At 59.7% G+C, this 26,346-nt stretch overlaps 3 protein-coding genes and 1 long non-coding RNA gene across 8 annotated transcripts in view; 1 reads left to right on the top strand and 3 right to left on the bottom strand.

Annotated features, from left to right (window-relative positions):
• On the bottom strand, positions 1 to 4,142 carry LOC309650402. Its single transcript, XR_014257560.1, has 2 exons — positions 3,798 to 4,142; positions 1 to 654 (listed from the first exon to the last, which is right to left on the bottom strand). It is a non-coding gene; the product is annotated as an uncharacterized lncRNA (long non-coding RNA).
• Positions 3,212 to 10,147, top strand: MED9 (mediator complex subunit 9). Its single transcript, XM_082441683.1, has 2 exons — positions 3,212 to 3,508; positions 8,429 to 10,147. The coding sequence occupies exons 1-2, from the start codon at positions 3,288 to 3,290 to the stop codon at positions 8,643 to 8,645; spliced, it is 438 nt and encodes a 145-aa protein (XP_082297809.1). The 5' UTR covers positions 3,212 to 3,287; the 3' UTR covers positions 8,646 to 10,147.
• A 1,128-nt stretch (positions 10,148 to 11,275) lies between these two features.
• On the bottom strand, positions 11,276 to 13,085 carry RASD1 (ras related dexamethasone induced 1). Of its 2 annotated transcripts, none has more exons than XM_082441678.1 (2): positions 12,653 to 13,085; positions 11,276 to 12,350 (listed from the first exon to the last, which is right to left on the bottom strand). In XM_082441678.1, the coding sequence occupies exons 1-2, from the start codon at positions 12,936 to 12,938 to the stop codon at positions 11,674 to 11,676; spliced, it is 963 nt and encodes a 320-aa protein (XP_082297804.1). In that variant the 5' UTR covers positions 12,939 to 13,085; the 3' UTR covers positions 11,276 to 11,673. The 2 variants fall into 2 exon arrangements, with proteins under 2 accessions (XP_082297804.1, XP_082297803.1); XM_082441677.1 differs by having other exon boundaries at positions 11,733 to 12,424; positions 12,653 to 13,082.
• Positions 13,086 to 16,267: 3,182 nt separating this feature from the next.
• Positions 16,268 to 26,346, bottom strand: part of PEMT (phosphatidylethanolamine N-methyltransferase) — a 46,958-nt gene continuing 36,879 nt past the window's right edge. For 3 of the 4 annotated variants that reach the window (XM_082441682.1, XM_082441679.1, XM_082441680.1), the window contains exons 3-7: positions 25,232 to 25,347; positions 20,993 to 21,138; positions 19,103 to 19,214; positions 16,826 to 16,900; positions 16,268 to 16,528 (exon numbers count right to left, since the gene is read on the bottom strand). In XM_082441682.1, coding sequence (XP_082297808.1) covers positions 16,471 to 16,528; positions 16,826 to 16,900; positions 19,103 to 19,214; positions 20,993 to 21,138; positions 25,232 to 25,347 — 507 coding nt within the window. In that variant the 3' untranslated portion in view covers positions 16,268 to 16,470. Of the gene's footprint in view, positions 16,529 to 16,825; positions 16,901 to 19,101; positions 19,215 to 20,311; positions 20,466 to 20,992; positions 21,139 to 25,231; positions 25,348 to 26,346 lie in introns of those variants that run through there. The other variant, XM_082441681.1, reaches the window with a different exon arrangement.

Raw genomic sequence — 26,346 nt, 5'->3', positions numbered from 1 at the left:
TTCTTGTAGTAACAGTTTGTTTCAGAAGGAGTAATCGTGAGGTTTTTTTCTTTTTTTTTTTCTGAGAAATTTCATACAACAGTAGCAGTAGTAGCTAAAGCTTCAATGGTTGCTTCCTAGTGTCAGGCACTGTTTGAAGCCTTCTCCACACGGTAACTCCTGTAACCCTTATAGCAGTCCTGTTAGGTGCTGTTATGATTCCATTTTGCAGATAAGGAAACTGAGGCACGGGAAGGCTAAATGGCTTATCCGAGGTCACAGAGCCAGAAAGAGCAGAGCCTGGGTTCTAAGGTATCCCTCCCACACTTGGCAATCGTTCACAGATTTCCTTATAATCTATAAAAGAAATACAACACCACACAGAAAGCTGCAGTGCCGGTTATATCACCTTCCCCTTTTCCGTGAGTATGAGGTGCACCCTTCAGTTCCTTTTAAAACACTTTTACATGTATGTCTTAAATCTACCAATGATACATAGTGTTATTTTTCATGTTGCAAATATTTATAGAAGTAGCAATATACTCTATTTCCTTTGGATTGCGATCTGTCCAGGTTGATATTGTCAGAATCTCCCCGCCTGCAGCACCCAGGTCCGGGCGCTGGCCACGTTTGGCTCCTGAGCAATTGAAACGTGGCTATTCCAGCTGAGATGTGCTATGCGTGTAAAATATAGAGTAGATTTCAAAGACAGCATAAAAAACAGTAAAATACCTCTTTAATCATTTTTAGTATTGATTACGTGTGGAAACGGTAATATTTGGGACACATGAGTTAAGTAAAATATGTTACTGAAATTAATTCCACCTGTTTCTTTTGATTTTTTTTGTGTGTGGCTACTAGAAAACTGAAAACGACCCAAGTGGCTTGTGTTCTGTTTCTGTTGGAGGGCATTGATCCAGCTCGTTCCTCTTAAGTGCCCTAAGTCCGGGTTTTGTCAGTTGGTGAAGGAGAAAGCCCTAAGTCTGAGAAGTCAGAAGTGATTGTTACTGTTCCTGGGGACTTTTCAAGGTGATTTATGTGTAATAACCTGTTCAGTCTTCCCGGGAGGTTGTATGCCTGCATGAAGGAGGTTGGGCAGAGTCCAGAGTCGCACAGCTTCAAACTGGCTGAGCGGGGCCTGGCCTGGCCACCAGCTGGCCCGCAGGGGCCCATGAGAAGCAGGGAGAGCCAAGAACTCAACGAGCAGAGAGCTTTACTCAGGGACATCAACACCACACAGTCCTGATGTATCAGTGAGGCTTCTATTTTTTTTTTTTTAACTTTTAGCAGAGCAGTTCTGAGCAGACACACATCTGTGGTAATTTCAGCCTTATTGAAACCAGCACAGGCAGTATTTTTCTGAAATCCAACATTTTTCTTGCCAATGTTATGAGGTCAGCTTTACTCTTTACCACTAATTATATTAACTATTTTTAGGGCAAACTGTCAATGCACCCTACTCGTTCCTGCTTCCTACATTTTCAATTTATTTTCTTTAGCCATATCTATTTATATCTGAAGTGTTTTTGTTTTTGTTTTTAAAGAGATGTCCTCATTATTCTGCCAACGATAAAGTCGGGGCTTGTAATGAAGTTATAAATACGCTGGGAGGGAAAGATGACGTGATTTCAATGGGGAGATTGTGGATGAACTTTGGATTCTTTTTCTGATTCTGAATAAAAACCTCACTTTAACATTTTGAATCATACAGTCACAGAACTGGTAGGGACCTGAGGTGTCCTCTGTGTTGGTTAAGACCATGGGCTTTGTATCAGGCAGCTGTGTGACCCTGGGGCCAGAATCTACCATCTATAAAATGGAGATACTAACATCTGCCTTCTAGAGCTTTTTCGTGGATTAAATGAGATGACTGCGCTCTGTTCCTTGTACCTACTTTTGATCCACAGTAGTTGTGGTAATTACTATTATTATACCGTCATTATCTCCCCAGATGACTCCAAGGGGGTACAGTCTCTTCAAGCCCATCTGGTCCTGTCGCAGCAGGACCTTCCTCCTTGTTCTCCACCAGGACCCCTGAACTTTCCCCCTGGGGGAGAGGCCCATGGTTAGCAGGCCTCCCCCTCCCCATGCTGGCCCTGTGGGGTGCCCCGGGCAGTTCTTACAAGAAAGCTGTGCTGAGGCCCGCTACCAAAGCGCCCCTCAGCACACCCTCCGACCTCCCCACTTCCTTCTACACTCTTCCTCCCCTAGGACCTGCCTCCATAGACCCCTCCAGATGCATCTGAAAATATCACTGTTGAGGCTTTCCTTGGGACCGGCCACCTTGCTCTTAAGTGCTCTTGCCAATGACTGTGGACCCCTTGCCTCTCCAAAGCCGCTGAGGAAGGGCCCCGCATCATGGCTCGGGAGGACTCGTTCTGAGGACCACAGCCACAGACCCAGGAGAAGTCCCCGCTTTGGCCTAAGATCCCAGGGAGTGAGAGCTCATGCAAAGGACAGCTTTGGAGATCAGCCATGTGTCTGAAGTTGGAAAGTAGTTTAGGCTCTGCCATGACCCTGACCTAAAGAAGATTTTAGAGGTGAGCACACTGAGACCCAGGCGCTTAAGGAGTTGGCCCACGGGTACGGAGAACACCTGACGTTGACTTCCCCCTCAGATACGATGTTTATTCCTGGCACTAACACCCTTCGGCAATCCCCGCTCGTGTTGAAGTTGAGACAGCCCCCCAACCCCTCCCCCACAGTTAGCACAGCGTGTGTCATCCAGAAGATGATAAGTGATAATATAATTATGATAATAATTAAGTGTTCAGTTATTAGTCCCTCGCAATTTCTTTGTTTCTGCGTCCTTAGGGCGGGCTCAGGGCCTCTCCCCTGGAGGCTTCTGCGCGGGTGGGAACCCTGGGCCCTTCCCCTCGGATTCTCCACGCCCGCAGGCCCAGGGCCTGACACCTGCAGGTGCCCGGAAGGTGCTGTCCCCTCTTCGCGAGGCCTTATTTATCTCAAGTCTTCCTGTACTGGTTGCTTTTGGACCCTCTTTGTAACGTGAATAGAAATAAGATGTTATTCCTGAAGTACACCTCCTATTTCTGACTATTGAAAAATTTGGCTGTCTCAGGCACAGCCAAACCCAGGCCACCCCGGACCCGCCAGCCGCCTGTTGCCTAGTAACAACCGCCCTGGCCCCGCCCCGCGCCCTGGCCCCGCCCCGCGCCCTGGCGCGCGACCTCACGGCTTCCCTCCAGGTCTCGCCCCCGCGGCGCACAGTGGTGACGTGCGGAGTCCGAGACACTTCCGGCGCGCTCGGCCGCCGGCCCTGTTAACCGGCTGCGTGCGTCCCGGGTGCCATGGCTTCTGTCGGGGTGTCTGTCGGCCGGCAGGCCGAGGATGCGCTGCAGCCACCCGCAGAGCCGCCGCTGCCCGAGACGAAGCCGCTGCCGCCTCCGCAGCCGCCGCCGCCGGTCTCTGCGCCGCAGCCGCAACCGCCGCCGAGGCCTCCGTCCCCGGCCGGCGTGAAGGCTGAGGAGAACTGCTCCTTCCTCCCTCTGGTTCACAACATCATCAAATGGTAAGGCCCGGGGGTGCCAGCCCGCAGGCCCCCCGCTGCCAGTCACGTTTCCGAGCTCCGGGGGCGCCCCGCGGTACAAAGGAGGAGGCCGACCCGGAGGGGAGCGGCCTCGCCGAGACCACCCCCAGTCGTCCCAAGAGTTCAGCAGACTCTGGCCCTGGGAGTTGCCAGGCCTCGTGCTGGCAGGCCCCGTTACGGTCAGACCACTCGTGTGCAGCCTGGTGGCCTGAAGCCAGTCAGGCTTCTCTGAGCCTGTTTTTTCACCTGTAATTAGGGGTATAATACTCACTTCGGCGTCCTTCCCAACAGATCCAGCAGATGTGGATCATATTCTGTGTGTGGCACACTGCTAAGTGCTGTGGGGTGTACAGGTGAAAGGGCGGACTTTTCACGCCCACGTTGGTAACCAGTTAGAAGGGAAAACCATGAGAGAGAATAACCCATAATGCAAAGAGATTATAGGGGTGATGATGGGAACATTACAGGAAACGGGTGCCGGCCGCCTGCCAGCGCTGACGGTGCCCTGACATGCTGTCACGGGGTGATTGTCTCCTTTTGGCCAGTCTTCAGGTTACCTGACTTTTCAAACTGACCCTTAGAAGAGAAACACACACACAGACACACACACACACACACACACACACACACACACACACAACCAAAGTCACCCCAATCCCCACATTTGCCCAAATTATTTTTTTACCGTTATTTATGGTAACAAAGTGTAAGCCCCTGGGCTTAAAATTTTTATTCAGCCATTAAAACCAAAACAAAGTAAATTACTACAAAGTTACTTTTACAGTAATATTCAAGTGAACATCAGTTGTGCTCCTGGATGTTTTGCTGAAATGGAATTGCCACTCACAACATGAAAATATTGTTACTGGCCCAGCTGGGTTTTTTTTTTTTTTTGGTTGGGTTGGGTCTTCGTTGCTGCGTGCGGGCTTTCTCTAGTTGCCATGAGCGGGGGCCACTCTTCGTTGTGGTGTGCGGGCTTCTTATTGCGGTGGCTTCTCTTGTTGCAGAGCACGGGATTCTAGGCACACAGGCTTCAGTAGTTGTGGCGCACGGGCCTAGTTGCTCCGCGGCATGTGGGATCTTCCAGGACCAGGGATTGAACCCATGTCCCCTGCATTGGCAGGCGGATTATTAACCACTGCACCACCAGGGAAGTCCCTCCACCGCTTTTCAAACAGCTGCAAAGCATTTGTTCTCACAGTAGACCTTGACTTCATCTGGCTTCACTTGGTGCGAACATACTGTTTATCGGGTAAGGCAGACTGTTCTGTCCTCATGAGCCTGTGATCATCAAGTAGCACTTCTAGGCTGCAGTGACATAGCGAACACAAACGCAAATGCAGACCCTGCAATCCCAGGGCAGTGCTTGATTATAAAAGCGTTATCCAGATCAACCCAAATATACTTATTCTGGTTTTAGGGAAAATATGGAGAAATGAAAATACATGGTGTATATTCTTGCACCCTGATAGAGCAGTTGGGTTGGGCTGCACTTAAAGATGGAGAAGTAACGTACACGAGAGAGAACATGGGCTTTGAAGTCAGATAGCCTTGAATTCGGATCTGCATGCTGACGCTTGCTTGCCTTGTAATCTTAGTAAATACGTAGCCTTTCTAGGCCTTAATTTTTTTATCTCTGATATGTGAATAATAATCATGAACTTCAAATGATGGGTTCAGATGATAGCTTTATAATGTGCTGGCCTTGGTGAAGCAGCTGCTCTGCGCCTCCTTTTCTCCTGTGAACTGGGCCTAGTGATACTTACGTCATAAGCTTGTTGTGAGGCGCTCTCAAGAGCATCCTCCTGTGAGAGATGGCGGCTTGGTCACATGTGCTTGTCTCTGTGCCCTCTGAAAGGACAGTGAAGAGTGGAGGCATTCTGTCTTGGGCAGACAGCAGGGAGCCCGGGAGGTCGGAGGCTGTTTGCGGGTGGTCCTGAGGTTGCGCGTACACACACACACGCACACAAACACACAGAGAGTGAACTTGCCTGGGAGCCGAGGAGCCATCTGAAGGTTTTGCGCTCAGGCTTGGGTTTTGTACAGGTAGATGGGACAGAGGGTTTTAGGCGGAGGAAAGGACTGGGTCCACAGGAGTAGTGGGAGGAGCTGCAGGGGTGCCCTGGGGGGGTGGCAGTGCTGGCGGGGGTGAGGGGGCGCACGGCACCCAGGGGTGTAGGTGTGGGGTGTCATCGCCATTCGGATTGCAGGCGATCGGTGGCGAACATGCGCGTCCCCATCAACAGCCAAGTAATCTAGCCGTATAATTGTGTACATCTTAACATGGACAGACCTCCAAGGTGCATTTTACATGAAGAAAGCAAGAATCAGAACCATGTGTGTAGTGTGGCCACAGTTTTGTCAAAACAAATTGAAGAGTATGTGTGTGTTTGTGTGCTACTGTCTTGAAGCGATATTAAACAATACGCACCACGTGTTAACAGAGCTTACCTGGGACAAGGGATTAAAGGGACTTCCCTTTTCTAAGCCTTGGTTGTCTGTCATTGAACATTTTTTTTCCCTCAGGCACCTATTACTGTCGTAATTTAAAAGCCCTACTCTTTTAGAAAGATGCCAGCCACTGACATTAGTGCGGGAAGAAGACTGGTCCCAGGGCCGGTCGGCGAGGAGGACGGGGGCCTGTGGGAACGTGAGGCCGAGGGGGTCGGAGGTTTTGAGGAGGAAGAAATGGTTTCCCATTTCTTTCCCGAGTCGGGTGCCACCAAGAGATCAAAGAAGTGCCTCTCGGGTTTGGGAGGACGTGACTTCAGTGACCTGGTGGTTCCTTCTGCTTCTGAGTCACCAGGGGACACACCTGCCCAGCTGACGCCCGTTTGCACCTGCAAGTGAAGCATCATTCTAGGCTCACCCGCTAGACCTGTGCAGTGTGCCCGAGTCCGTGTCCCCCACCGGGATGACACCGCGCATCGCCCGGGCCTGCCCAGAGGACCATCCGGAAGTGGCCCGTCACTCGAGCCATGTGGTGGTGTCCTGAGCCCCCTCGCCTTGCCCGGGTTTGTGGGTTTTGTGCTTCTCCACCCAGCCTGGTCTCCTTTGTTTCCTTCTGGGTCAGGTGCCGACCAGCACTGGCCACAGAGGCGGAACCCCTGGAGCTCCCGCTTGCTCCCTGGTACCCAGGCCATCTCTTCTCTCGGCTGGAGTCAGGGTCCCGCTGCCTCCCCCTCGGGCAGACTGAGAAGCTTGCACAGCCGCCCCCCAGCTCAGCTTCCCTCCGGGCGGGCTTTGCACATGGCTCCTAATTTCCTACCCCCCCTTTTTTTTTTTTTGCATTTTTTTATTGAAGTCTAGTTTATTTACAATGTTGTATTGATTTCTTCTGTACAGCAAAGTGATTCAGTTACATGTATGTGTACATTTTTAAAATATTTTTTTCCATTATGGTTTATCATAGGATATTGAATATAGTTCTCTGTATTATACAGTAGGATCTTGTTATTTACCAGATTTTTATTTTGTATATTTTTGTTTGTTTTTACCTTGTCCTTTGAGACTTGTGTGGTGTGAATCAGTTTTCTTAAAACTATTTTAATTTCAAAACTCCCTTGGGACTTAAATTCGTAACGATGTGTTAGCACATATGCCATCCAAGTGGAATGATTTCAGAAGCCCAGGTGGTGTCTGTCCAGCGTTGTAGATCTGAGCTGAGACATAAAAGAATTAGAATATAAGGTGCTCCCTCGAAGCTGGGGTAAGGTGTACCACTGATGGGGTGTGTAAATTGAGGGCCTCAAATGACAAGAGGAAATGTTTGGTTGGCCATCCATTCCCTAGAATAAACTATTGATTCTCCAAATCTTGCTTCCGAGTTCAAGCTGTTGATAAATAGTGAGCAGGCCTGGTGCGTCTCATTTGTCAGGAATGAGCTGTAACCGGCGGATCACCAGGAAAGATGGATATTCTGTCTGCGTAAGCAGAGAAATGATTAATAATAAACATGAATTAGCACCATCTGGGTTGAAATCTCCCATCAGGGATGAACGTTTATTAAAAAAAATAAACTATCATTGACAGTTTTCCCCTCTCACGCTACTCAGTGGGTGACTTTGAAAACAGCCTGTGAATCGGCTTTTAGATTTTAGTCTCAACTGCCTTGTTTTCAAAAGCTCATCCATCCATTTACTAACTTTTAAAAAATTTATAGGAGCAACTAACTGACAGGCCGTTTCTTTGATCGTAGGTGAAGGTTTTTGTTCTTGTTGTTTGCTTTTAATTTAGTCGTGACAGGGAGCATGGATCTCTGGGCAGCTAATAATAGCTGTGAGGTGAAGAGTACGATCCTGCCTTGAAAATGAGCGTGACCGGAAGGCGAGGAATTTACACGAGTGTGGTGGGAGAGGACGCGTGCCTGCTGAACATTTTCCAGTAGCTTGTAACTAGTTTAAAATTTATGAATAGCTCTATGGAAATTAGGATGTATGTTAACAGGTTCAAGCATCTGAACGTCAGCTAAAATTATCTTTTGCTCGTTGATAGTCTCCTGATTGGCCTGGAATGTCTCAAATTAGAAGAAATGTGGTATTTCAGCAAGTGTTACTTGCCGTGTGTTACATGACATTGGTAATAGTTTTTCATTCATTCAGCAGACACTTAGGAACTTATTTGCCAGGCGTCCACTCTTTCAGCAAATGTCGCTTCAGTGTGTGCAGTGCCCACGGCCCGGGCTGGGGAAGCAGCTCTGCGGGAGGGCTCAGCGTCCGGCGCGCGCATGCTGGCGGGTGGGGTGCCGCCTGCACTGCGGCTGCGCAAGCAAGAACCCGCCCCGTCCCCCGGGCGCACAGCCCAGCCCAATGGGGGACGCAGGCGACAGGCGTTCTGACGTGGGGATGCGAGGATGGAGCTGTCTGGGCTGATGGTGCTAACACCTGCCCTCTGCCTCTGCAGCATGGACAAGGACAGCCCTGACGTCCACCAGGACCTGAACGCCCTCAAGACCAAGTTCCAGGAGATGCGCAAGGTGGTCAGCGCCATGCCTGGCATCCACCTGAGCCCCGAGCGGCAGCAGCAGCAGCTGCACCGCCTCCGCGAGCAGGTCCGGACCAAGAACGAGCTCCTGCAGAAGTACAAGAGCCTGTGCATGTTCGAGATCCCCAAGGAGTAGATGAGCTGGCCTCCGGGACGAGCGGGGCACGGGCCCCCTGTCTCCAGCCCTGTGGAGGGGTCTCTGATACTGCCTGCTTAGCTGAACGCGGCCCTGACTGCGGAGCCGGTGTGCGTGCTGGCTTCCCCGGGCGTCCTTGTGTGCTGTCCCCACGGTCCAGGTGCATAATGCCTGTGCGCCTGCTGCCGGAAGGAGGAGGGCTCCTGAGGCCGGAGGGGCGGGGCCTTCAGGCGGGGCTGGCAGATCCCCTGAGGCCGGAGGGGCGGGGCTGGCAGATCCCGGGGCAAAGCAGGAAGGGAGGCGGCTGCCCTCTGCCCCTCCCCTCCGCTCCCGGCCCAGGTGGTGGGTAGCCCGGTGGCCAGTGCTGAGTGAGCAGCAGGGCGCGTGGAGGCCACTGGGCAGTTAGGCCCGCGCTCACATGGCGAGGGTTTAGGATGGAAGAAGGCCTTGGGAGACTGGCACTGTGCCTGAAGACTGGAGGGTGGCTTTTTGCTCTGGAATCGTTGTTTCCTTCTGTGTTTGAGGGGTGGGTGTCATTGTCCGTGGGCTGCCCACCCAGGGCCCTGCCGGCAGCCCCGCCTCCAGGTTTCTGCCTCCCACGTGTGGGTGGGTGGCAGAGACTCCTGCTCCTCTGTCCCTTGTCACCTTCAGGCAGCTCATTGAGCCATTTCACGCCCAAGAATGGCCAGACCACCTCAGACCACGTGGTCTCAGCGGCCGTGGTCTCCAGGTGAACAGACCCTTCTTCCAGCTTCTCAGAGTCCTGTTCCTGGTTTAACCACGACTTCCCCTCTGGCCTTCTCACTGCGTGCAAACAGGTGGTCATGATGCGCTTTTCGCTCAGAGCCACGGTTCTGATGGCCCCTCGGGGTGGGGAGAACTGGACCTGGCAGTCATGCGGCCAAGGCCTGGTTCATAGATGCTTATAAATACCTTTGTTTCTCCTAAGCGGACGTTGTGTTAGTGTGACCAGACTGAGGTAAGGGCATCTCTTTCCTTCGCCTCTGAAGGATGCGGGAGAGGTGGCTGAATATCATTTCGATCTAGAAATGGGCTCATAACCTGTGCTGACCGAGTCGGGGCTTAACAGCTGCCTGCCAGCTGGCAGGAATGTAGGTTGAAGATGTTCTGAGCAGGGGTTCTGTCCACGTCTGCCGGCAGCCACCTGTCAGGTGTGCAGGGGGGGGGTGTCAGGTTTCAGCGGCCTTGGCCAGAGGCGCAGGCTCTGAATTTAAGTGGGTGTCACCTGTTAGACCAGCTCTACCGTGGGGCTGTTATCAACTGAATCAGTTATTTTCTTGACGTTTCAGAGTAGTGTGTGGGCCGGTTTTAAGGCTCCGACCAAATACTATGGGACATGAAGCTCAGAAATACCAGGCGGCCGGGCTCTCCCGGAAGGCTGCGGCGGACACGGGCTCCCCATGGGCCTCTCCTGTGCTCCAGAGTTGTGACTTGTGACACTTTTCAAGCGTGTGATTAAAAGAACTTGTGCTCTGCTGTCAGGACGTCTTGGGTTTGTACTGAGAAATTCACAGTAGGACATCCCCTTTGGATAGTTGAGAGGAAAACCTCTGCTTTGCTCGGAGGAGACAGAAGGAACTGTGGGCACCTCCAGTCTGTGCCCCCGCGCCAGCCCCCAGCACACACGGCCACGTCAGCTAGACCAGCGTGAACGTGGGCTGACCCTCCCGGGAGTGGCATCCATCCCCAGGGTGCAGCTGGCCCGCGGGCGCCATCCCGCCTGTAGTCAGCCCCCGGGGCTGCCATTCCTCCTCTCAGAGGGGGGTTGGGCCCTGGGGGGGGCAGTCCCCCACAACGGTTGAAAGCCCTCCCCGGGACAGCATTGACGCCTCACTTGGATTCCCGTTGGCGGGCACCATGTAAGACGTCGCCCGTGGCCCTCACAGCAACCCCAAGCAGAGGCGTCTGCTCTCTGTATTTCACGGGCGGAGAATTTGGGGCTTGGCAGGCATCACTTGCCCCAAGCGTGCACGGTTACAAGTGGCGGAGAGAGCTGGGTCCCGAGTTGGGACTGGGTGCCCTTAACTGCTGAGAGGGGGTGCTGGACCCCACGTGGGTGGCAAGCGCTTCCTGGAGCCGGAGGGGCCGGGGCCGCTGATTGTGACTGGATCCAGGGGGGCTACGTGGCAGAGCCTGAAGCTGACTCAGGATGAGGGTCCTGCACAGAAGAGGGCCTGAGGGACCCCTTGAACCGTCTGTGGGTTCCAGGTTTGGTGACGCTTTGTTGCCCTGGGCCTGTGCTGAGTATAGGACGGCGCTGGCCGGTCCCGGAGGCCCTTGGGGCTGGGCCAGTGGGCAGACTAGGCAGGTAAACAGTTGGAAAGATGCATCTCTAGGAAGGACCCTTAAGTCCTTTACTTTTGTCCTGGCGTTCTAAGGAATGGCTCCCCAGTGGAAAGGCGTCCAGTCATCTGGAGCTCGTATGGAGCCTTTTCTCCCAGGGGGGCTGAAGCTGTTTTCAGAAAGCCAGGATTATTTTCCAGTTCTGGGGAAGGGGATTCTAATTCCACAGAAGTAGAAACCTGCCTCTCCCTTCTCACCTTTCCCCCTTCCACCTATTTCTAAAAGCAGAGGAAGCATGGTTTTCCATTTTATTTTATTTTATATTAAAAAACCAGTAACAAGACTAACTTCAAAGACACAGTACAAACACCTAGGTAAGATTTTGTTCATGTCCAACGGTGACACCAGAACTACTATAAAGTGCAAGATTTATGTTTTGCTTTGTGCAGTTGCACACACATGTAAACAAGTCACTCCCTACGATCGGACCCCGCCCTCAGTTTCAGGCCAGCTGTCATGGCAACCCCCAATCACAGATAACGCCCCGTTTGTCCTGGCCCTCCAGCCGGCAGGACCCATTGCTGAAAGCCCAGTGGTGGCTGATTAACTCCCATTCCCACCCCCATCCTTAGGTCTTTGTGAGAAACAAGGCAGATTCACCCTCTGCTGGGCGAGTGGGGCTAGCGGGCGCCAACGGGGGATCCGAGGTTGGGGGAGCCCGGGCTCAGCTAGCTCTCTTTCCTTCTGGAGCAGATGATGGTCCGTTCTCGGTTCCTTTGAGTCTCCCCAGTGAACAGGCTGGAGCGCTGGGAAGGAAGACGCCCGTCCGCGCGCGCGCGCGCACACGGGGCTCGGGACACACGGCCCGGACACTAGACTCTTGGACAAGAGGGCCTCCTGAGGTTCTGCGCCCGCGCGGGGCGGGAGTTCCTAGCTGATAACGCAGCGTTCCTTGTCCTTGGTCTGGCCGCCGCCGCTGGCCTTCTCGCGGATGTACATGAGATCGCTGTGCACGCTCGGCCTGCGCGCCCAGGGCGCCAAGATGCCGAAGGCGTCGTCCCGGTCGCCGCCCGCTCGCCGCAGCCTCTTGCCCCGCAGCGCCTTCTTGTGCAGCGCCTCGCAGTGCTGCGCCGATACCTGGCGGTGCAGGTCCGGGCTCATCTCGCGCGGCAGGTTGGCCATGGCGAAGAGCGCGTGGAACATCTGGTCCAGGCGGCTGTTCCTCTTGGCCGAGATCTCGAAGTAGGCGCAGCGCTGGGGGTCGGCGCCCACTAGCTGCTCTATCTCGCGCTGCTCCACCTCGCGGTAGAAGTCCCGGTCCCCCTTGTTGCCACAGATGACCAGGGGCACGTCCACGTTCTCCTTGGTTTTGTTCTTGAGGCAAGACTTGGTGTCGAGGATCTGCCGCTTGAGCCTCTGCACCTCCTCGAAGGAGTCGCGGTTGTCCAGGCTGAACACCAGGATGAACACGTCTCCTACGGGGAGCAGAAAAGGAGAGGGTGAGGGCAGCCGCCAGGGGACAACTTACGCGGGCTGACTTTGGGGCCTCCCGACGCCGGGGCTCCGGCCGCCGCGAGGGTCGCGCCGAACTCTCCGCGAACTGCGCCTCCAGCCCGGGCGTCCGGGCGCCCGGGGACGAGGGGTCCCCGGCACTGCGGCGGCGCGCTCCTTCCCCCGCCCGCTGCCCGGCCGCCCCGGCTCACCAGTGAGGATGGAGAGGCGCCGCATGGCGGGGAAGGGGTGGTTGCCGGACGTGTCGAGGATGTCGAGCTGGTAGATCTCGCCGCGGATGCAGTAGAACTTGCGGTGGAAGTCCTCGATGGTGGGCGTGTAGGCGTCCTCGAAGCGGCCCGTGAGGAAGCGCGACACGATGGCCGTCTTGCCCACTTTGGACGAGCCGAGGACCACCATGCGGTAGCAGTTCTTGGCCGGGATACTCAGCTCCGAGTCGCTCTGGCACATCTTCTTGATCATCGCGGCCAATTTCATTGAGCAGAGGGACCGCGGGGGCGAGCGCGGGGCCGCGAGACGAGCCGACTGTGGCTGGGGGCACGGGGCAGAGCGGCGGGGCCGGCAGAGCGGCCGGGCGGCGCGGCTCGGGTTCGGGCTGCGGCTGCGCTTGGGCTCTAGCTCCCGGACAAAACCTCTGCCTCTCAGCGCCCAGCGACTGCCCTTATATGCAGCCCACGTGGCCGCCCCGCCCCGCGCCCGCCCAGCCTCTGCGCGTCATGGTGCGCACGCCCGCGGGCCCCGCCGCGCCTTCCTTCCACCTCCGCGGGCCGCTGCCCGTTCCCGCTCGCGGGGCTCGGGAAGGAAACGGTCCAGGGTCTGCCTGCGGCTATGGGCACGCGGACCCTGTGCTTCTCCGCTGCGCGGGGCTCAGCGGCCGCAAGGGCGTCGGGGACGCAGTCCCGGCTGTGCCTCTGACCTGGGGCAAGGAACCCCCCCTCCCCCGCCACCGCAGCACTCACACGCGCACACACTCACTTTCTTTGGGACGCAATTTCCCCAGAGAATAACGACACTGGGCAGCGTGATGGCATGTGCTTGCCTGGTGCCAGGCACCGCGTCCGGGTTCTGCGCACCTTCTCACCAGCTCTGCGAACTGGCCCAGCGTAAGCCCCTTCGCGTCCCAGGCGGGTTTTGCTCCCGGGCGGCCGTGCCAGCGCGAGGTGGGCGCCGCGCGCTCCGGCCGCCAGAGTGCAGCAGAGGCCCCGCCGCCAGAACGGGGAGCCGTGAGCGCCACGCTCAGGGCTGGAGTCAGCGCAGCCAGAGCGTCCCGACCCCGCGTTCTACCGCAGGCTCAGCTCCTTTCTCCCAACCAGAGATCCGCTGGATCCTGGCAGGGGTTTTCAGCCAGAGGCTGTCCCGTCATCTTCCTGTCGGAGACTGGAAGGACCAGAGGCTTGCCCTTCCGAAGTCAGTCTGAGGCCAGTGTCCCCTCCCTTCCCCATAGCATTTTGTGCCTTTGGAGTCCCATGGGCCAACATTCCCATTTTTATAGCTGGGGGACCTGGTCTCGAAGCCAGAGTGAGCCTGAATGCTGTGTGGGTATCACAGCGGTCTCTGGCCTTCTCTGGACCTCGGGTTCCTCTTCTGGAAGATGGTGGTCTCGCTCTGACTGGCTGAGAACTTGTGAACTGTGTAGGGGCGGGACCTGGTAATAACAACAATAGTAAATGACCCACGAGGCCGCAGGACAAACCAGGGGGCGGGCAGCAGGTAGATCAGTAACCAGGAGTGGGCTGCTGCCGAAAGGCTGGGGAAGAGGCTGCCGGGGCTGGCCAGCTCCAGCCTGGAGTTCATGGAAAAGCCATCGCTCCCCGCGGTGACAGGCGAGGCTCTCTGATTTGGGAGAAAGCCAGGGTCGTTAGCTGTTGCCACCCCCCGACCCATCCACGCAGGTCGGAGCTGTGGGCAATGCTGGGGTGCCAGCCTGCGCCCCTAGCTGTTTACACAGGGCCTCTGGACTCTCATGGGCTTCTCGGCCAGCCCTCTGTGACCAGGATTCCAGCAGAATCTCACACCCTCTGCAGGGGAACCAGGAGAGTGTTTATTCCATGTATTCCATGCCAGGCACTGTTCTTAAGTCCTTCCTCGTGGCACCCTTGAGGGGTGGGAACTATTACTCTCTCCATTTTACAGATGGAGAAACTGAGGCAAGGGAAGTGACTTGCCCAGGGCCCACAGCTAGTAACTGCAGGGTCCAGGGTTTGAACACAGCTCTCCCTGGGGAGGTCAGCGGGCCAGGACCCAGGCTAGAGTCAGAGCCTCCCTCCCCCCACCCCAGGTCTGGCCCCTTCCAGCTGGTGACAGTGGCGGGTACTGAGCCCAGCCTGGGTGCTCAACCTTCGATTCCTGGCACCTGGGCCCATCCCCACCCACACATGCCAGGTTCTAAGACTTGTTCTCCCAGGTCAGCCAAGTTCATTAGGCCCTGAGCACACCTGTTGTTCTTTCCCCAAAGTGTGCCCCTCCCCCCCACCATTGCATTAGTTCTAGGTTGTCCAGGTTTACGATGTTACCAGTGATCTCGCTTCCTATGCTTGAGCGCCTGCCTGTATCATTTCCTTGCAGTGAAGCAATTCTCCAGCTCAGAGTGGAATGGGAACCTCTTAAACCATTTGGCCAGACCTTGGGGGTGGGCTGGGGTCGGACAGCTGGACGCCAGGGCAGGAAGTGTCCACCACAGCCTGGTCTGCTGGCACAGAGTTGTTTAGAAGGTTCTTGAAAGCCGTGTTTGAGGAGTGCCGGGCAGGCCCCGTCGGGGGGCGTGCGGATGGATGCTTGTGGAGAGCGCCAGCCTGCCGCCCGAGCCCAGCCCCCGCAGCTCCTCGCCCAGAGGGTCCTGTGTCACCCCGGCCCACAGCCACACCTGACGAAGAGGACAGGGCTACACGGAGCTGGGGCTCCCCTCTGACCTCGCTTCCTCGGCAGTTCCCTCCTCAGCTGTGGGCTGCTCCCAGCACAGCCGACCCTCCCCAGTCCGGGCCCACCCCTCAGGGCGGCGTGACCCGCGGGTCAGGGGCCCGGAGGTGCTCGGTCTTGCCCTGACAGAGGGACGGCTTAGGCCATGGGGGCCAGCGCGTCCTCGAAGGCTGCGGAGGATGTGTGTGCAGAGGTGCCCGCGGAGGGGTGAGCTTCCTGTCCCTGGAGGTATGTGAGCAGAGGTGTTGGGTAAGATCAGCCTCCATGCCTCCTGTGGCTCCTGGAGCCCGGAGACCTCTGGAACCCAGACACCAAAGGGCGCCCTTGAGGCGCTCCATGGCGGGGTGGGGGCCCAGCAGCTCCGGTGCCCAGGGCAGGCACGGCTATGGCAGCCACTTCACAGGGGAGAACACAAGGCGTAGGGCCAGGCGCACAGATAGAGCACACCTGTCTGTCATCCTGAAGGGAGGAAAGGCGAGTTCCATGCCCTTGGAGGGCTGGGGGCTGTGCAGGGGAGGCCGGGCCCAAATGGGGGTCCTTCCCCGTCCCCGTGGCTCTGCGGTCAGGCCTGGCAACCAGCCCCGGATGGCCCCACAGCTGCTCCTTGTGGCCACGCGAGGTCCACGAAGGATTAGGAGAGAAATGTCAGTAACCAGAGACACGGGGTTCAGCAGGGGGGTGGGGGAGGGCCCAGTGCTTCCCACCCAGGCCCCGCCGGCCCCCCACAAGGGGCAGAAGTGGGGCGAGGCTGGTGGCACAGGAGGCCCAAAGGCCTGGGCAGTCCCCCCCATTCGGCGTGGATGGCGGCGCCCCTCCTGGCTCACCGACCCCCCTCCCAGACCCCAGCCTGCCCCTCCCCGGCCTGGACAGACAGAGACCAAGGTGGGGGCTGGGGTCAGGCGCCTTTATTGGTCAGGACATGGTGGGTGGCAGGGCAGGGGGCTCTGGGGCCACACGGCGCCTTCCAGGCCCCCAAGCCACGTTTCCAAGGCACTGGACAGCCCAGGCCGGGCACCGCTCTCCCCCTCCCCTCAAGGGGCGTGTGCTCTGGGCAAGCCCGAGGTGGGGACCCTCACGGAGTGGCCACGGGCCGTCAGCTCCTCTTGTGGGCCTGGGAGGCTTTCTGCCGGTAGATCTCAGCGGTGAAGGGCCTGCGGGGGTGGGAGAGAGGCTCACTTAGCTGGAGTCGAGGTTGACGCTGCCACCCAGGCCCCCCACCCGGCGTGGACGGGCTGAGGGGTCCGTGTGGGAGCAGGAGGGTCCAGCACCACCTGCCCAGCACCCGGGCCGCCCTGTGCCCGCTCTCTGCTGCTCGCCGGCCACCCTGACGGTGACTCGGCATGGCCAGCTGCCCAGGCCCCAGGAAAGGCCTTGGAGGGAGAGGCAGGGCTGGTGCAGGTCACGCGGACGGTACACGGCAGCCCCGGCCCGAGACGGTGCCTACTCACTCCTCGTACAGGATGGCGACCGTGTAGATGAGCGCCACCACCGTGGTCAGCAGCAGGCCGGCGGGGCTGGCGTGCCTGCAGGGAAACGCGGGTCAGGGGCAGGCCTGGGTCCAGCCTTCTCTCAGACCGGGGTTCCACGGTCCGGGCCCTGACATGGGGACCAGCTCGCCACTGCCCGTCCAGGCCCAGCGCCCTGTCCTCAGCCCTCCAGCCCCAGCCAGGAGCTCAGAACAGTGACGTGGGGAGGAAGGAATGGCTGGCTTCCCCAAATCACTTGGGTGGTCAGCATGTCCTCTTCTGCCCAGGAGGCTGTCCCGGGGCCAAAAACACTCTCCCTGCCCACCAGAGGCGATGTTCTCAGGCTGTTTTCTAGAAATGGGTCCAGGGCCGCCAAAGCCAGGCGGAGCGTCCATTGGGCCCCTTCACGGGCTCTCTGCTGGTGACTGCTGCAGGGGCTGAGCCCCTGCATAGACGGTCGGGGAGGAGCGAGGGAGGGGAGCTGGCTGGTGGAGCCCAGGAGCCAAAGGGGAACGTGAGCCCCAGGCCAGGGGCCCCGAGGCAGAGGGGCACGAAGACACACGAATACCCTTTGGGGACCCTCTGCCCTGCCCACTCCCCTCCCGCTGGGACCTCACACTGTCCATCTGGGGGCTCCAGCAACAGTGAAGGTTAAGTGTCCCCTATGAAACTGCCAACTCCCGTTCCATGGGCTCCATTCAAATCAAGCTTGAGAGCAGACCGGGCCACTTGGCCCTCGGCACTGCCCCGTGGAGATGCCAAGGCCACAGATGCGTTGGGGCTGAAATGAGATCTGCCCTCCTGAGGCTCTGCTCACTGGCCCTGGTGCTGTTTCCTGGAGTGGGCAGGGCTTCCCCCGCACAGCCAGGCAGCCCAGGAGCTGGGGAGGGGCAGGCTGGAGCCCCCCACCCAGGGGACCTCAGGGCCAGGGCTCTGTGGCCACAGTATCCCTAAGGCTGGCGGCCCCTGCCTGGGAAGCCGAGTTAACTAGGCTCGACGGAGGCGAGGGTGGGGGCAGCCGGCGCCTGGTCAACCCCGACACAGGACCTTCTCCGTTCTGTCTGCGTGAACTTTCCCACCTTCAAAGACCTGTCGCACCTAACAACCTATGTGGAGATGATCATCCCACACTGCAGATGAGGAAACTGAGGTCCACAGTGACCCACATGCCAGAGCCCAGGCCTGGCCCCGAGCCTGGGGTGGTGGTGGGGTTGGTCCCAGGGACCCGGCTGGGCATACTGGGCAGGGGGCGTCTCACTCGGGCTGACAGGCCCAGAGAGAGAAGGCCCGGTTCCTGGTGCCCCCAGAATCCCGCTGCTCTGGGCCTTCTGGGGCTCCCACACACCTGGTTGCTTGGGTACCGGGAAGGCCCATCCGTGGGGCCGCAGGTGGGGACAGATGGGCTGCGGAAGGCCTGGGGCAGCCCTGCTGGGTCAGCGTCTGGCGCCCTGGGTAATGGCTTGTCTCTAATGAGCTGGGGTTGGGGGGTGTCCCGCAAACCCACAAATGTCCCCCTAGCTCCTCGTCACTCAAAGCCCAGTGATTGGATCCTGGGCCACCCCTGAAGGTGGGGCTGGGAGGGGACGTCTCGCTCCAGACCTTCCACCATTGAGATTCATTCCTTTGGGTCCTGTCGCCCTTCTGGTCTCTGGGAGCACTGAAAACCTTCTAGGTAAGTGGTTTTCAAGCGTTCAATAAAAGCAGAACACTTTCTACAAAAAAAACTTTCTATGGAAGAAGTCCTCATCCAGAAAATGGACAAACGGGAGCTGCTCTGGGGGGCGAGCGGCGTGATGCCCTGTGCCAGCCTCCTCGACGGCGGGTCGCTTGCTGGTACCCACAGCCGGCGATGCAGGCGGCGGTCGGCACGGGGCCTCGTCCGCAGGGCGCGGATCCCTGCAGCCTGGCCGTGGGCAGGGAGCCTCGCAGCCCCAACGTGCTAGCACCGGGTCAGCAGCCTGCAGGCCCCAGGCCAAGAACAGCTTTTACAATTTTAATTGTTTTAAAAAATCAAAAGAATATTTTGTGACTCGTGAAAATTACATGAAATTCTAATTTCGGTGTCCGTGAACAAGGCAGTGGGGCCCCCAGCCACGGCCATTCCTTCACCTGCCTGCAGCCCGGGGACCTCCCACTCTTGTAATAGGGAGTTTGCCGACCCCTGTCCTAGGAAGGGGACCCTGACCAGTGCCCGGGACTCCACGGTGGCACAAGAGCTGACCCATCGCCCAGGCGGCGCAGGGGGAGCCCGGGACTTACATGATGGCCCAGCCCAGGTAGTTGGCCGTGCTGCCCCAGTACATGGGGTTGTCCAGGATGCTGAACGGGAACGTGGTCACTCTGGCCTCCTTCAGGATCCCGAAGTAGTCGCCTGTGCACAGGGTAGGCAGGACGGGGGGTCACACCCTGGCCACCCCATCCCAGGCGGAGGGGCCTGGGGTCCCCAGGGGCGAGGCACTGACTGAGTCCCCACGCCCACCCGCTCCTGCCTCTGTGCCTTTGCACATGCCATTCCCCCCGCTCGGGGTGCCTATTTCCCGCTCTCTGCACACCTCTCCTGCTCTGCCGTCTCCCTCAGCTCACATCCCCTCCTGTAGACCCTTCCCGCCACACCGTCCAAGGCAGGCCTGCCTGCTATTCACCGTCTCTGCCCCCATCTCCTCCCTCCTCCCCCCGCTGGGCTGCCCCCCACCCTGGGCCCCACCAGCCGGCCCGGAGCCGCTCACAGGGGAGCGTGTGGCCGCCCCGAGAAGCCTCCCCTAGAGGCATAAGACACAGGCACAGTGTCCAGCGCAGCCCAGCCAGGGCATCGCCCCAGGGCGCAGCACTGCTCACTAAGGCCCCCTCTCCCTGACGTCCCTTGAGCTCCAGGCACAAGTAGGGCAGGAGGAGTGGCAGCGGCGTCATCGCTGTCTGGGGACAGAGGGCTCGGGGCCGGGGAGCCGCGGGAACCTTTCTTCCCGGGGGCACAGAGACCAGCTTTGGGGTGACTCACAGGAGGGAAGCGGCCGCCGTGCCCTACATCCCTGAGCCCGTGGGCCCCTTGAGTTTCCAGACCGTTTCTCCGTGACGGCGGCTGGTATCTGGGCCCTTCCCCCTTCCCCCTCCAGACCCTCCGCCGCCCCGCCCGCCGCCCTCTGCTGTGGGGCTGCTCACCCCTGCTCTCCTGACCTGAGACGACGGCACCACCCTTCCCTCCTCCTCCTGAGGCCCACACCGTGGTCCCCGCCTCCTCCCTGCCCCCCAGCCCGTCTCGGCCCCACCGGTCGCCGCCTCGTTGCTGGGAGACCACGCCTGTGGCCCCCTCCTCCGCAGGAGTGACACCTCAGTCCCCTGCATGGCTCTCGGGACACGTGTGACGTGGCCCCCGGCTGGCCTTCCACTCCGGCCCCACTGGCCCTTGCACACCAGCCCCCCGCCCTCCCGCCCACGGCCCTGCTCCCCACCCCTCCCGGGTTCCGCCTGCACCTGCACACCCTCTTCTAGCACCGGGCTCCCTCCAGCTGCTGCCGGGTCCTCGCCCGAGTGCTGGTCCCCAGAGGACGACAACTCTCATTTGCCTTCCGAGGGTCTTCTGTGGGACCCCTGCTGCAGCCCGCAGAGCCCCAGGCCGCCCCAGGCACTGCAGGGAATGGAGGCCAAGACTCCACAGCTGGCTGGGGCGAGGGGAGGAGGACCCAGGAGCCCCTGACCCAGGCCGTCAGAGCCGGGTCACCTCCCTGTGCCCCGTGTGCCCGGAGGGCGCTCTCTGCGGCAGTGGCCCCCTCCCCGCCCCAGTCCCGCGGCTGCCCTGGCCCCTGCAGCCCCCACCCCGCCCCCGGGCTGCTCCCCTTCGCGAGCTTCCAAGCTGCTGGGAATTGACGTCAGGAGGACATCCAGCCAGGCCAGCACTGGGCTCCCAGCCCCAAAGCAGCAGAGCCGCAGGCGGTGGGGAAAGCAGAAGGCGAGCGCCCCCCATCTGTCGCCAGCTCCGGCTCGCAGCCCGCACACAGCAAACAGAAATCCCACCCTTCCTGGCGGCCAAGCAGCTGGATGGGGTTTGAGAGCCCGGCCTCCCAAGCCGAGCAGGGCAGACCAAGGCCTGGAGGAGCAAAGGCGGCCTGGAGCTGGTGGTAGCAGGGCCCCGGCCCCCCGCCCTGGGGGTCTTACCTAGGAAGGTCCCGGTGAAGCCCAGAGCCAGGAAACTGGAAAGGACAAACACGCCGCCCACTCCCAGGAGTGCCAGGCCCACGCGGTAGGCCAAGGGGTTGTCCAGGCTCTGCATCCTGGGCTGGCTCAGCATGGCCTGCGTGAAGCTGCGGGGCAGGGGACGGGAGAGACAGGTCACTGCTGTGCGGAGGGACCACCCTGCCCTTCCCGCCCCCACCCCCTGGGGCCCCCAGAGTAGCCGGGCCAGGGGTGTCGAACTCAGGGCAAGGCGGGTGCCGAAAGCGAGTGAAGTGGGCTGCAGGGGGGCCGCCCGAACTACGTTCAGCCCGTGGAGAACAGCGGCGCCTCCTGCCCCGCGCATCTCCCTGGCCCCGGCCCACGCCAGGCAGCAGGGGTCACAGCACATGTTCAGCAGCCAGAGGAAAAGCAGCCCCCTCCCCTCGCCTCCCCTCCCTGCAAGGGAAGAAGGGGGGCAGGGAGGGAGGGAGAAGTGTCTGTTTGAACAGCAAACAGGACGCCGTGGGCAGAGGCCTGCATGGTGACCTGTCAAACAGTGGCACACGTGTGTCAGGGCACACCTGGCCACCGGTCACGCTGCCCACACCCCCTGCTCTCCACCCACCCCTCCTGCTGCCTGGGCTCAGGGTCACCCTGCAGCTCCAGGCTGAGCCGCTGGGATTGGCTCAGGGCCGCGCACACCCGGTGTTGTGCTAGGTGGCCGTGCCCGTGCCCGTGCCCGCCCCCGCCCCCCAACCGCGGCTCTGAGAGACCAGCAGCCTCCGCCCCCTCCCACCTCTCCTGTCTGCAGGTGGTGGAGTGGGAGGAGCCAGGTGTGGGCAGCAAGTGGGCCCTGGCCTGGGCAGAGCCCACCTGCAGGCCCCTGGCTCCTTGGCCACCAGAGCGTTAGGGACCACGCGGCAGAGCGAGTGTGCGTGAGCGTGAGGGGGGGAGGGGCTCAGGCCTCCACGCGGATGACCCGCTGCCGCTCAGCCCCCGCCCGGGCTGACCCCCGACCCCCAAACCTAGGGCAGCGAGGCATGCCGGGTCCCCTCTGGCCATCGCTAGGCCACCCGCGGCCTGGTGCGCCCACGGCCCCAAGTTCTAGTGAGGGGCACCGCATGGCGACCCGATGGAAGAGACGTGGGCTCGGGCAGAAAAGTGGCACTGGGTTCAGACAGACCTGGGTGCCCCAGGCTCAGTTTTCACCCCTGTGATGGTGACACTGGGAGGTATGTGACCCGCTGGGCTCTGCCCACAGAGCTCAGGGACAGCTGGAGGGACCGGGGAGTGAGCTGAGGGTGACACCACGAGATGAAGCAGGACAGGCACGCTGGGTGGGGCCGGAGCTGTGATCCCACGGAGGAGACGCAGTTTCTTTTGGGGTTTTCTGCGCTGGGGGTGCGAATGGAGAGGCTCATCCATTTGTCTCTAGTTCTGCTTTTAAAACCTGGACTGAGCTTTCGGTCACCAATGTGACAAAGCTGTCTGCATTCTGCTCCCCAGAAACCCCGGAACATGGGTGGAGGTGGGGAGGGGTGTCCCGCTCGGCGCCCCTTTCTATCCGCAGCCGATAAGCCCTGGGAACTCCGGCCGCTCGGGGACGCGGCCACGACACCATCTCGGGCTCGGGGCACTAAGCGCCCCTTTCTTCAACCCACACTAAGCAAAACTGTCCACGAAAGTAGCATCTGACAGGCTCACTTGTTTTTTCTAATACACATTAAAATAAGCGTATAACCACAAAAACAAAAAAAATGTTCACCTGGGTAACATTTTCCACCTGTGAAAAATCATGTGGAATTTAGGGCTCCAATGCTGTACTGATTCTGTACATTTGATCAACACATCACCTTTCCAAAGTGTTCCCCAAACCCATCACAGCCAAGAGAGGGCCTGTCGGTCTTACACGTCCGCCCGGCTGGTGAAAGGAAGGGGGAGGAGCCCAGGCTGATACAGGCTCACCCTGCTCTGCATAAACCCACAACCCCTCCCCTGGGGGGCGGGCCGTGAATGCGGTGGTTGGGGGGGGGGGCCAGTACCTGGTGGTGCGAGGTCAGGGCATTTCACCCAAAAGGAGGTTACCCTGGGGCCCTTTCAAAGAGGCTCTGGAGGTCAGAGAGACTCCCCCGCTGGCCTGGAAGAAGGCGCCCGCCCCGCTGTGGGGAGGGCACAGACTCCAGGGTGAGGGCCTCGGTCCTGCAGCCACAGGAGCCGAGTCCTGTCCCCCGCCCAGGAGCCTGGGGGAGGCCCCACCCGATCTCGATGTGCTCCCCCTGCACCGGCTGCCCGGCCTGCTCTGCCGTGAGCTGCCCCCGTCTGTCTGCCCCGCTCACTGCTCCTTCGTGCGGCCACTCGGCCATCAGGCCTGTCCTGACGGTGTCCTTGAGCAGCTCCAGCTGGACTCTGGTGCAGCAACGGCTGGCACCCAGATGGCCACAGGGACAGAGCCACCCGTGCTGACACCCCGCCGATGCGCCGGTCCACACGCAGGGACCCGCCCTCAGGCAACGAGCACACAGGTGTGGGGGGAGGCTTGCTGCCCCCAGCACCGCCCGGCTCCTGCCCGCTGCGCCTCAGCCCGTGACTGACCGACACCCATTCACGTGGTGAGGTCCTGAGCGTCACAAAACTATACCTTAAGATGGCTGAAACGGTCAATTTTAGTAATGTGTGTTTTACCACACACACACACACACACACACACACACACACACACACACACACACACACACACACACACACACACACACACAAAACCCACCTGCAGGAACCACCTAAAGCGACAGGTGAAGGGTGCTAGGGAAGGGGACGGGACTCCCGCAGAGCCCCAGGCAGACCACCCAGACCTGTCAGCAGGGGGCAAACGGGAGGCGGACCCGGGAGGGGAGAAGAGGAAACAGGCCTGCGGGGGGCGGGGAGGGGGGGTCGTCCTTTCTCTCCCTCCAAATTCCCTGGGTGGCCAGTTCAGCCAGACACCAGGCCTGGCCGGCACTGACACAGGGGCCTGGACGGTGGGAGAGGGCGCTGGACCTGGGGTCACTTCCTCCCAGGCCTCCTAAGGGCCCAGGACACAAGAAGAAACAGGGGGGACAGGAAAGGGCCGTCGGCCCTCGGGGCTTGGCCCTCGGGGTACAGAAGCAGGACGGACAGGGAGAGGGGCTTGTCTAAAGCCGCCTGCCTCTGCCGAGCGCTGGCAAAGGCTGGGCTTGGGTCGGGGCCCCAGGGGGGCCCCCTTCAGCCCTTGGGCCGGCCGGGCTCTCCATCGCCTCACCCTCCGCCCCTCTGCTCCCCCGGCCCCCGCCTGGCTGCCCACCTGGGCGCAGCCCACCTGCAGGGCGGATGGACCGTCAGCCTCCACCCCACAGAAACAGCAGCTGGGGCTGGCCCAGGGTTCTGGGCCAGCAGATAGCAGGCTGAGGAGAGACCGACTGGGGTTTTCTCTTTACATCTCGGACTCAGGAAGCCAAGAATGCAGAAGTCTAGAACTGGAAACAACACATCATTTTAGGGAAAAAGGCAGCAGGTCCTGTATCCTGAAGAGACTGATGTTTCAGAAGCTTTAAATGCCTCCTCGGAGATAGCCAGGAAGAAAGGGGCCGTCGGGGATGGAATGTGCCCACTCGAGCACTCACGCATTCGCTCACTCATTCATTCATTCATTCACTCATTCAGAAGGGCCAGAGTGTCTGCAAAGGCTCGTTAGGGAAGAAAACAGGAAAAAAAAATCAATCGAGCCGAAGGGTAGCACCTGGGCTGGCAGCCCAGGTGGGGCCGTTTGGGTCTCCTCCCCCCAAGGCTGAGTTTCCAGAGAGTAACTGGGGGAGGAAGGCCAGAGTGCAGCACAAACGCACCAGCATCCAACCAGAGAGGGTTTCAGGAGCCGACACAGAGGCGGCCGGGCTGTCCTCCCCGCTCCCCCCGAGGTCACTGCTCGCTGCCCTCCACGCGGGCGCCTCTCAGCCAGCAGAGCCGGGCGGGCGAGGTGAGCCCAGCTCAAAGCAGCCCCTGCACAGTGAAAGCCAACAGTCCATCCGTTCGCTCCCTGGTCCAGTCATCCGTTTGCGCCCCCCGCACCCCAACAGCTCGCGGCTCCCGTTTTCCTTCCACGTCCCGGGTGCTGCCTGACCCCGCACGAACCTTCCCGGGCGGCTGGGAGTCTCGTGGAGGGGACGGGGTTCCGTGCGGTCAGGCTGCCCCTCCCGTAGGCGCCCGGGGTTGTGGGGGGGCGGGGGGCCTTACCAGTGGGAGCGCAGGACGTTCAGGAGCAGGATGGCGCCGCCCAGGGTGTAGCAGGCCAGGTGGGGGGACCCGAAGGCCCTGCTCAGCTTTCGGGTCTTATGTTCCCATCTCGCGACCTGCGGAGCGGAGAGAGAAGCAGCCTGCGCGTGAGGCCTGCGCGGAGAGTCACGGTGCAGCGCGGGAGCGGGGTGGAGGGCTCAGGAGGAGGGAGGATGGGGGGATGCGGCTGGCGGCCGGGGGTCTCAGCCCAGCCCCGTGGGGCGTCCACCCTGCGAGTCCTGTACGGACGGGCCATGAGGTGCTCCCGGAAGCAGCCTCTCCTGGCAAACACGACAAACACGGGGGTGGGGGCGGCCCGCTGCCGCCCTGGCTTCCTCTGCCCACGGCCCGGCACACACTCGGGTCGCCCACTGCATGACACGGGACCGCGGAGGGCAGGGAGCTTGCGGACGTGGCCCAGCGCCACCATCCGCGGGGCGCTCCCACGGGGCCCTGGGCCCTCAGCCCCACCCCCCAGTGCGCCGCCAAGAACAGACTTTCAAGCTTTTAATTTTTAGCCACAGAAGCCTTCCTGTATTTTTTCGAACTTGTCACGCCTGAAATCTCAACCCTCGGCAGCTAGCAGTGGAGCCAAGTTGAGGGCGGGCTCCTCAGCTCCCTTCCCGCCTCGGCCGTCTCCACGGCTGCCTGCCTGTCCCTGTGGCACGAAAGCCAGCCGGGCCAACTTGCTCTAAGTCGGGAGGGCGTCTGGGTGGTCGGCCTTCGGGACAGGAACCTGCACACGTTTCCTTCTGGGGCCCCTGGGGGACAGTCCCCTCCAAAGCAGCTGGACCAAGGGGGACCCACCGAGGGGTGAAGGGAGGTCCTTGCAGGGTGACTGTCCGTCGGGAAAGTGGACGCAAGTGTCCTTGGCCAGAGGAAGCAGCCTGCTTTCACACATGGACCCGAGACTCAAGCCACAAGGGTGGACGGGACGTCCAGGCAGAGTGAGCTGGGAGGGGCGCTGACGTCCCAAGAAGCGTGGGATGTCAACGCCAACAATAAAAATCACAACCGTCGATTCAGCACCTGACGATTTAAGTGCTTTTACCTGCGCTCACTTAACACTCAAAACA

This window comes from Balaenoptera physalus, assembly GCF_965194825.1.
Source record: "Balaenoptera physalus genome assembly, chromosome: 20".
NCBI classification, from domain to species: domain Eukaryota; kingdom Metazoa; phylum Chordata; class Mammalia; order Artiodactyla; family Balaenopteridae; genus Balaenoptera; species Balaenoptera physalus.
The sequence above is the reverse complement of the archived record's forward strand: the minus strand, read 5'-3'. Positions and strand labels throughout refer to the sequence as shown.

Coding starts and splice junctions, on each gene's coding strand:
- MED9 (XM_082441683.1), top strand. CDS start 3,288: ATGGCTTCTGTCGGGGTGTCTGTCGGCCGGCAGGCCGAGGATGCGCTG. Junction 3,509..8,428: donor GTTCACAACATCATCAAATG/GTAAGGCCCGGG, acceptor CTGCCTCTGCAG/CATGGACAAGGACAGCCCTG.
- RASD1 (XM_082441678.1), bottom strand. CDS start 12,938: ATGAAATTGGCCGCGATGATCAAGAAGATGTGCCAGAGCGACTCGGAG. Junction 12,351..12,652: donor GCGCCTCTCCATCCTCACTG/GTGAGCCGGGGC, acceptor CTCAAGCGGCAG/ATCCTCGACACCAAGTCTTG.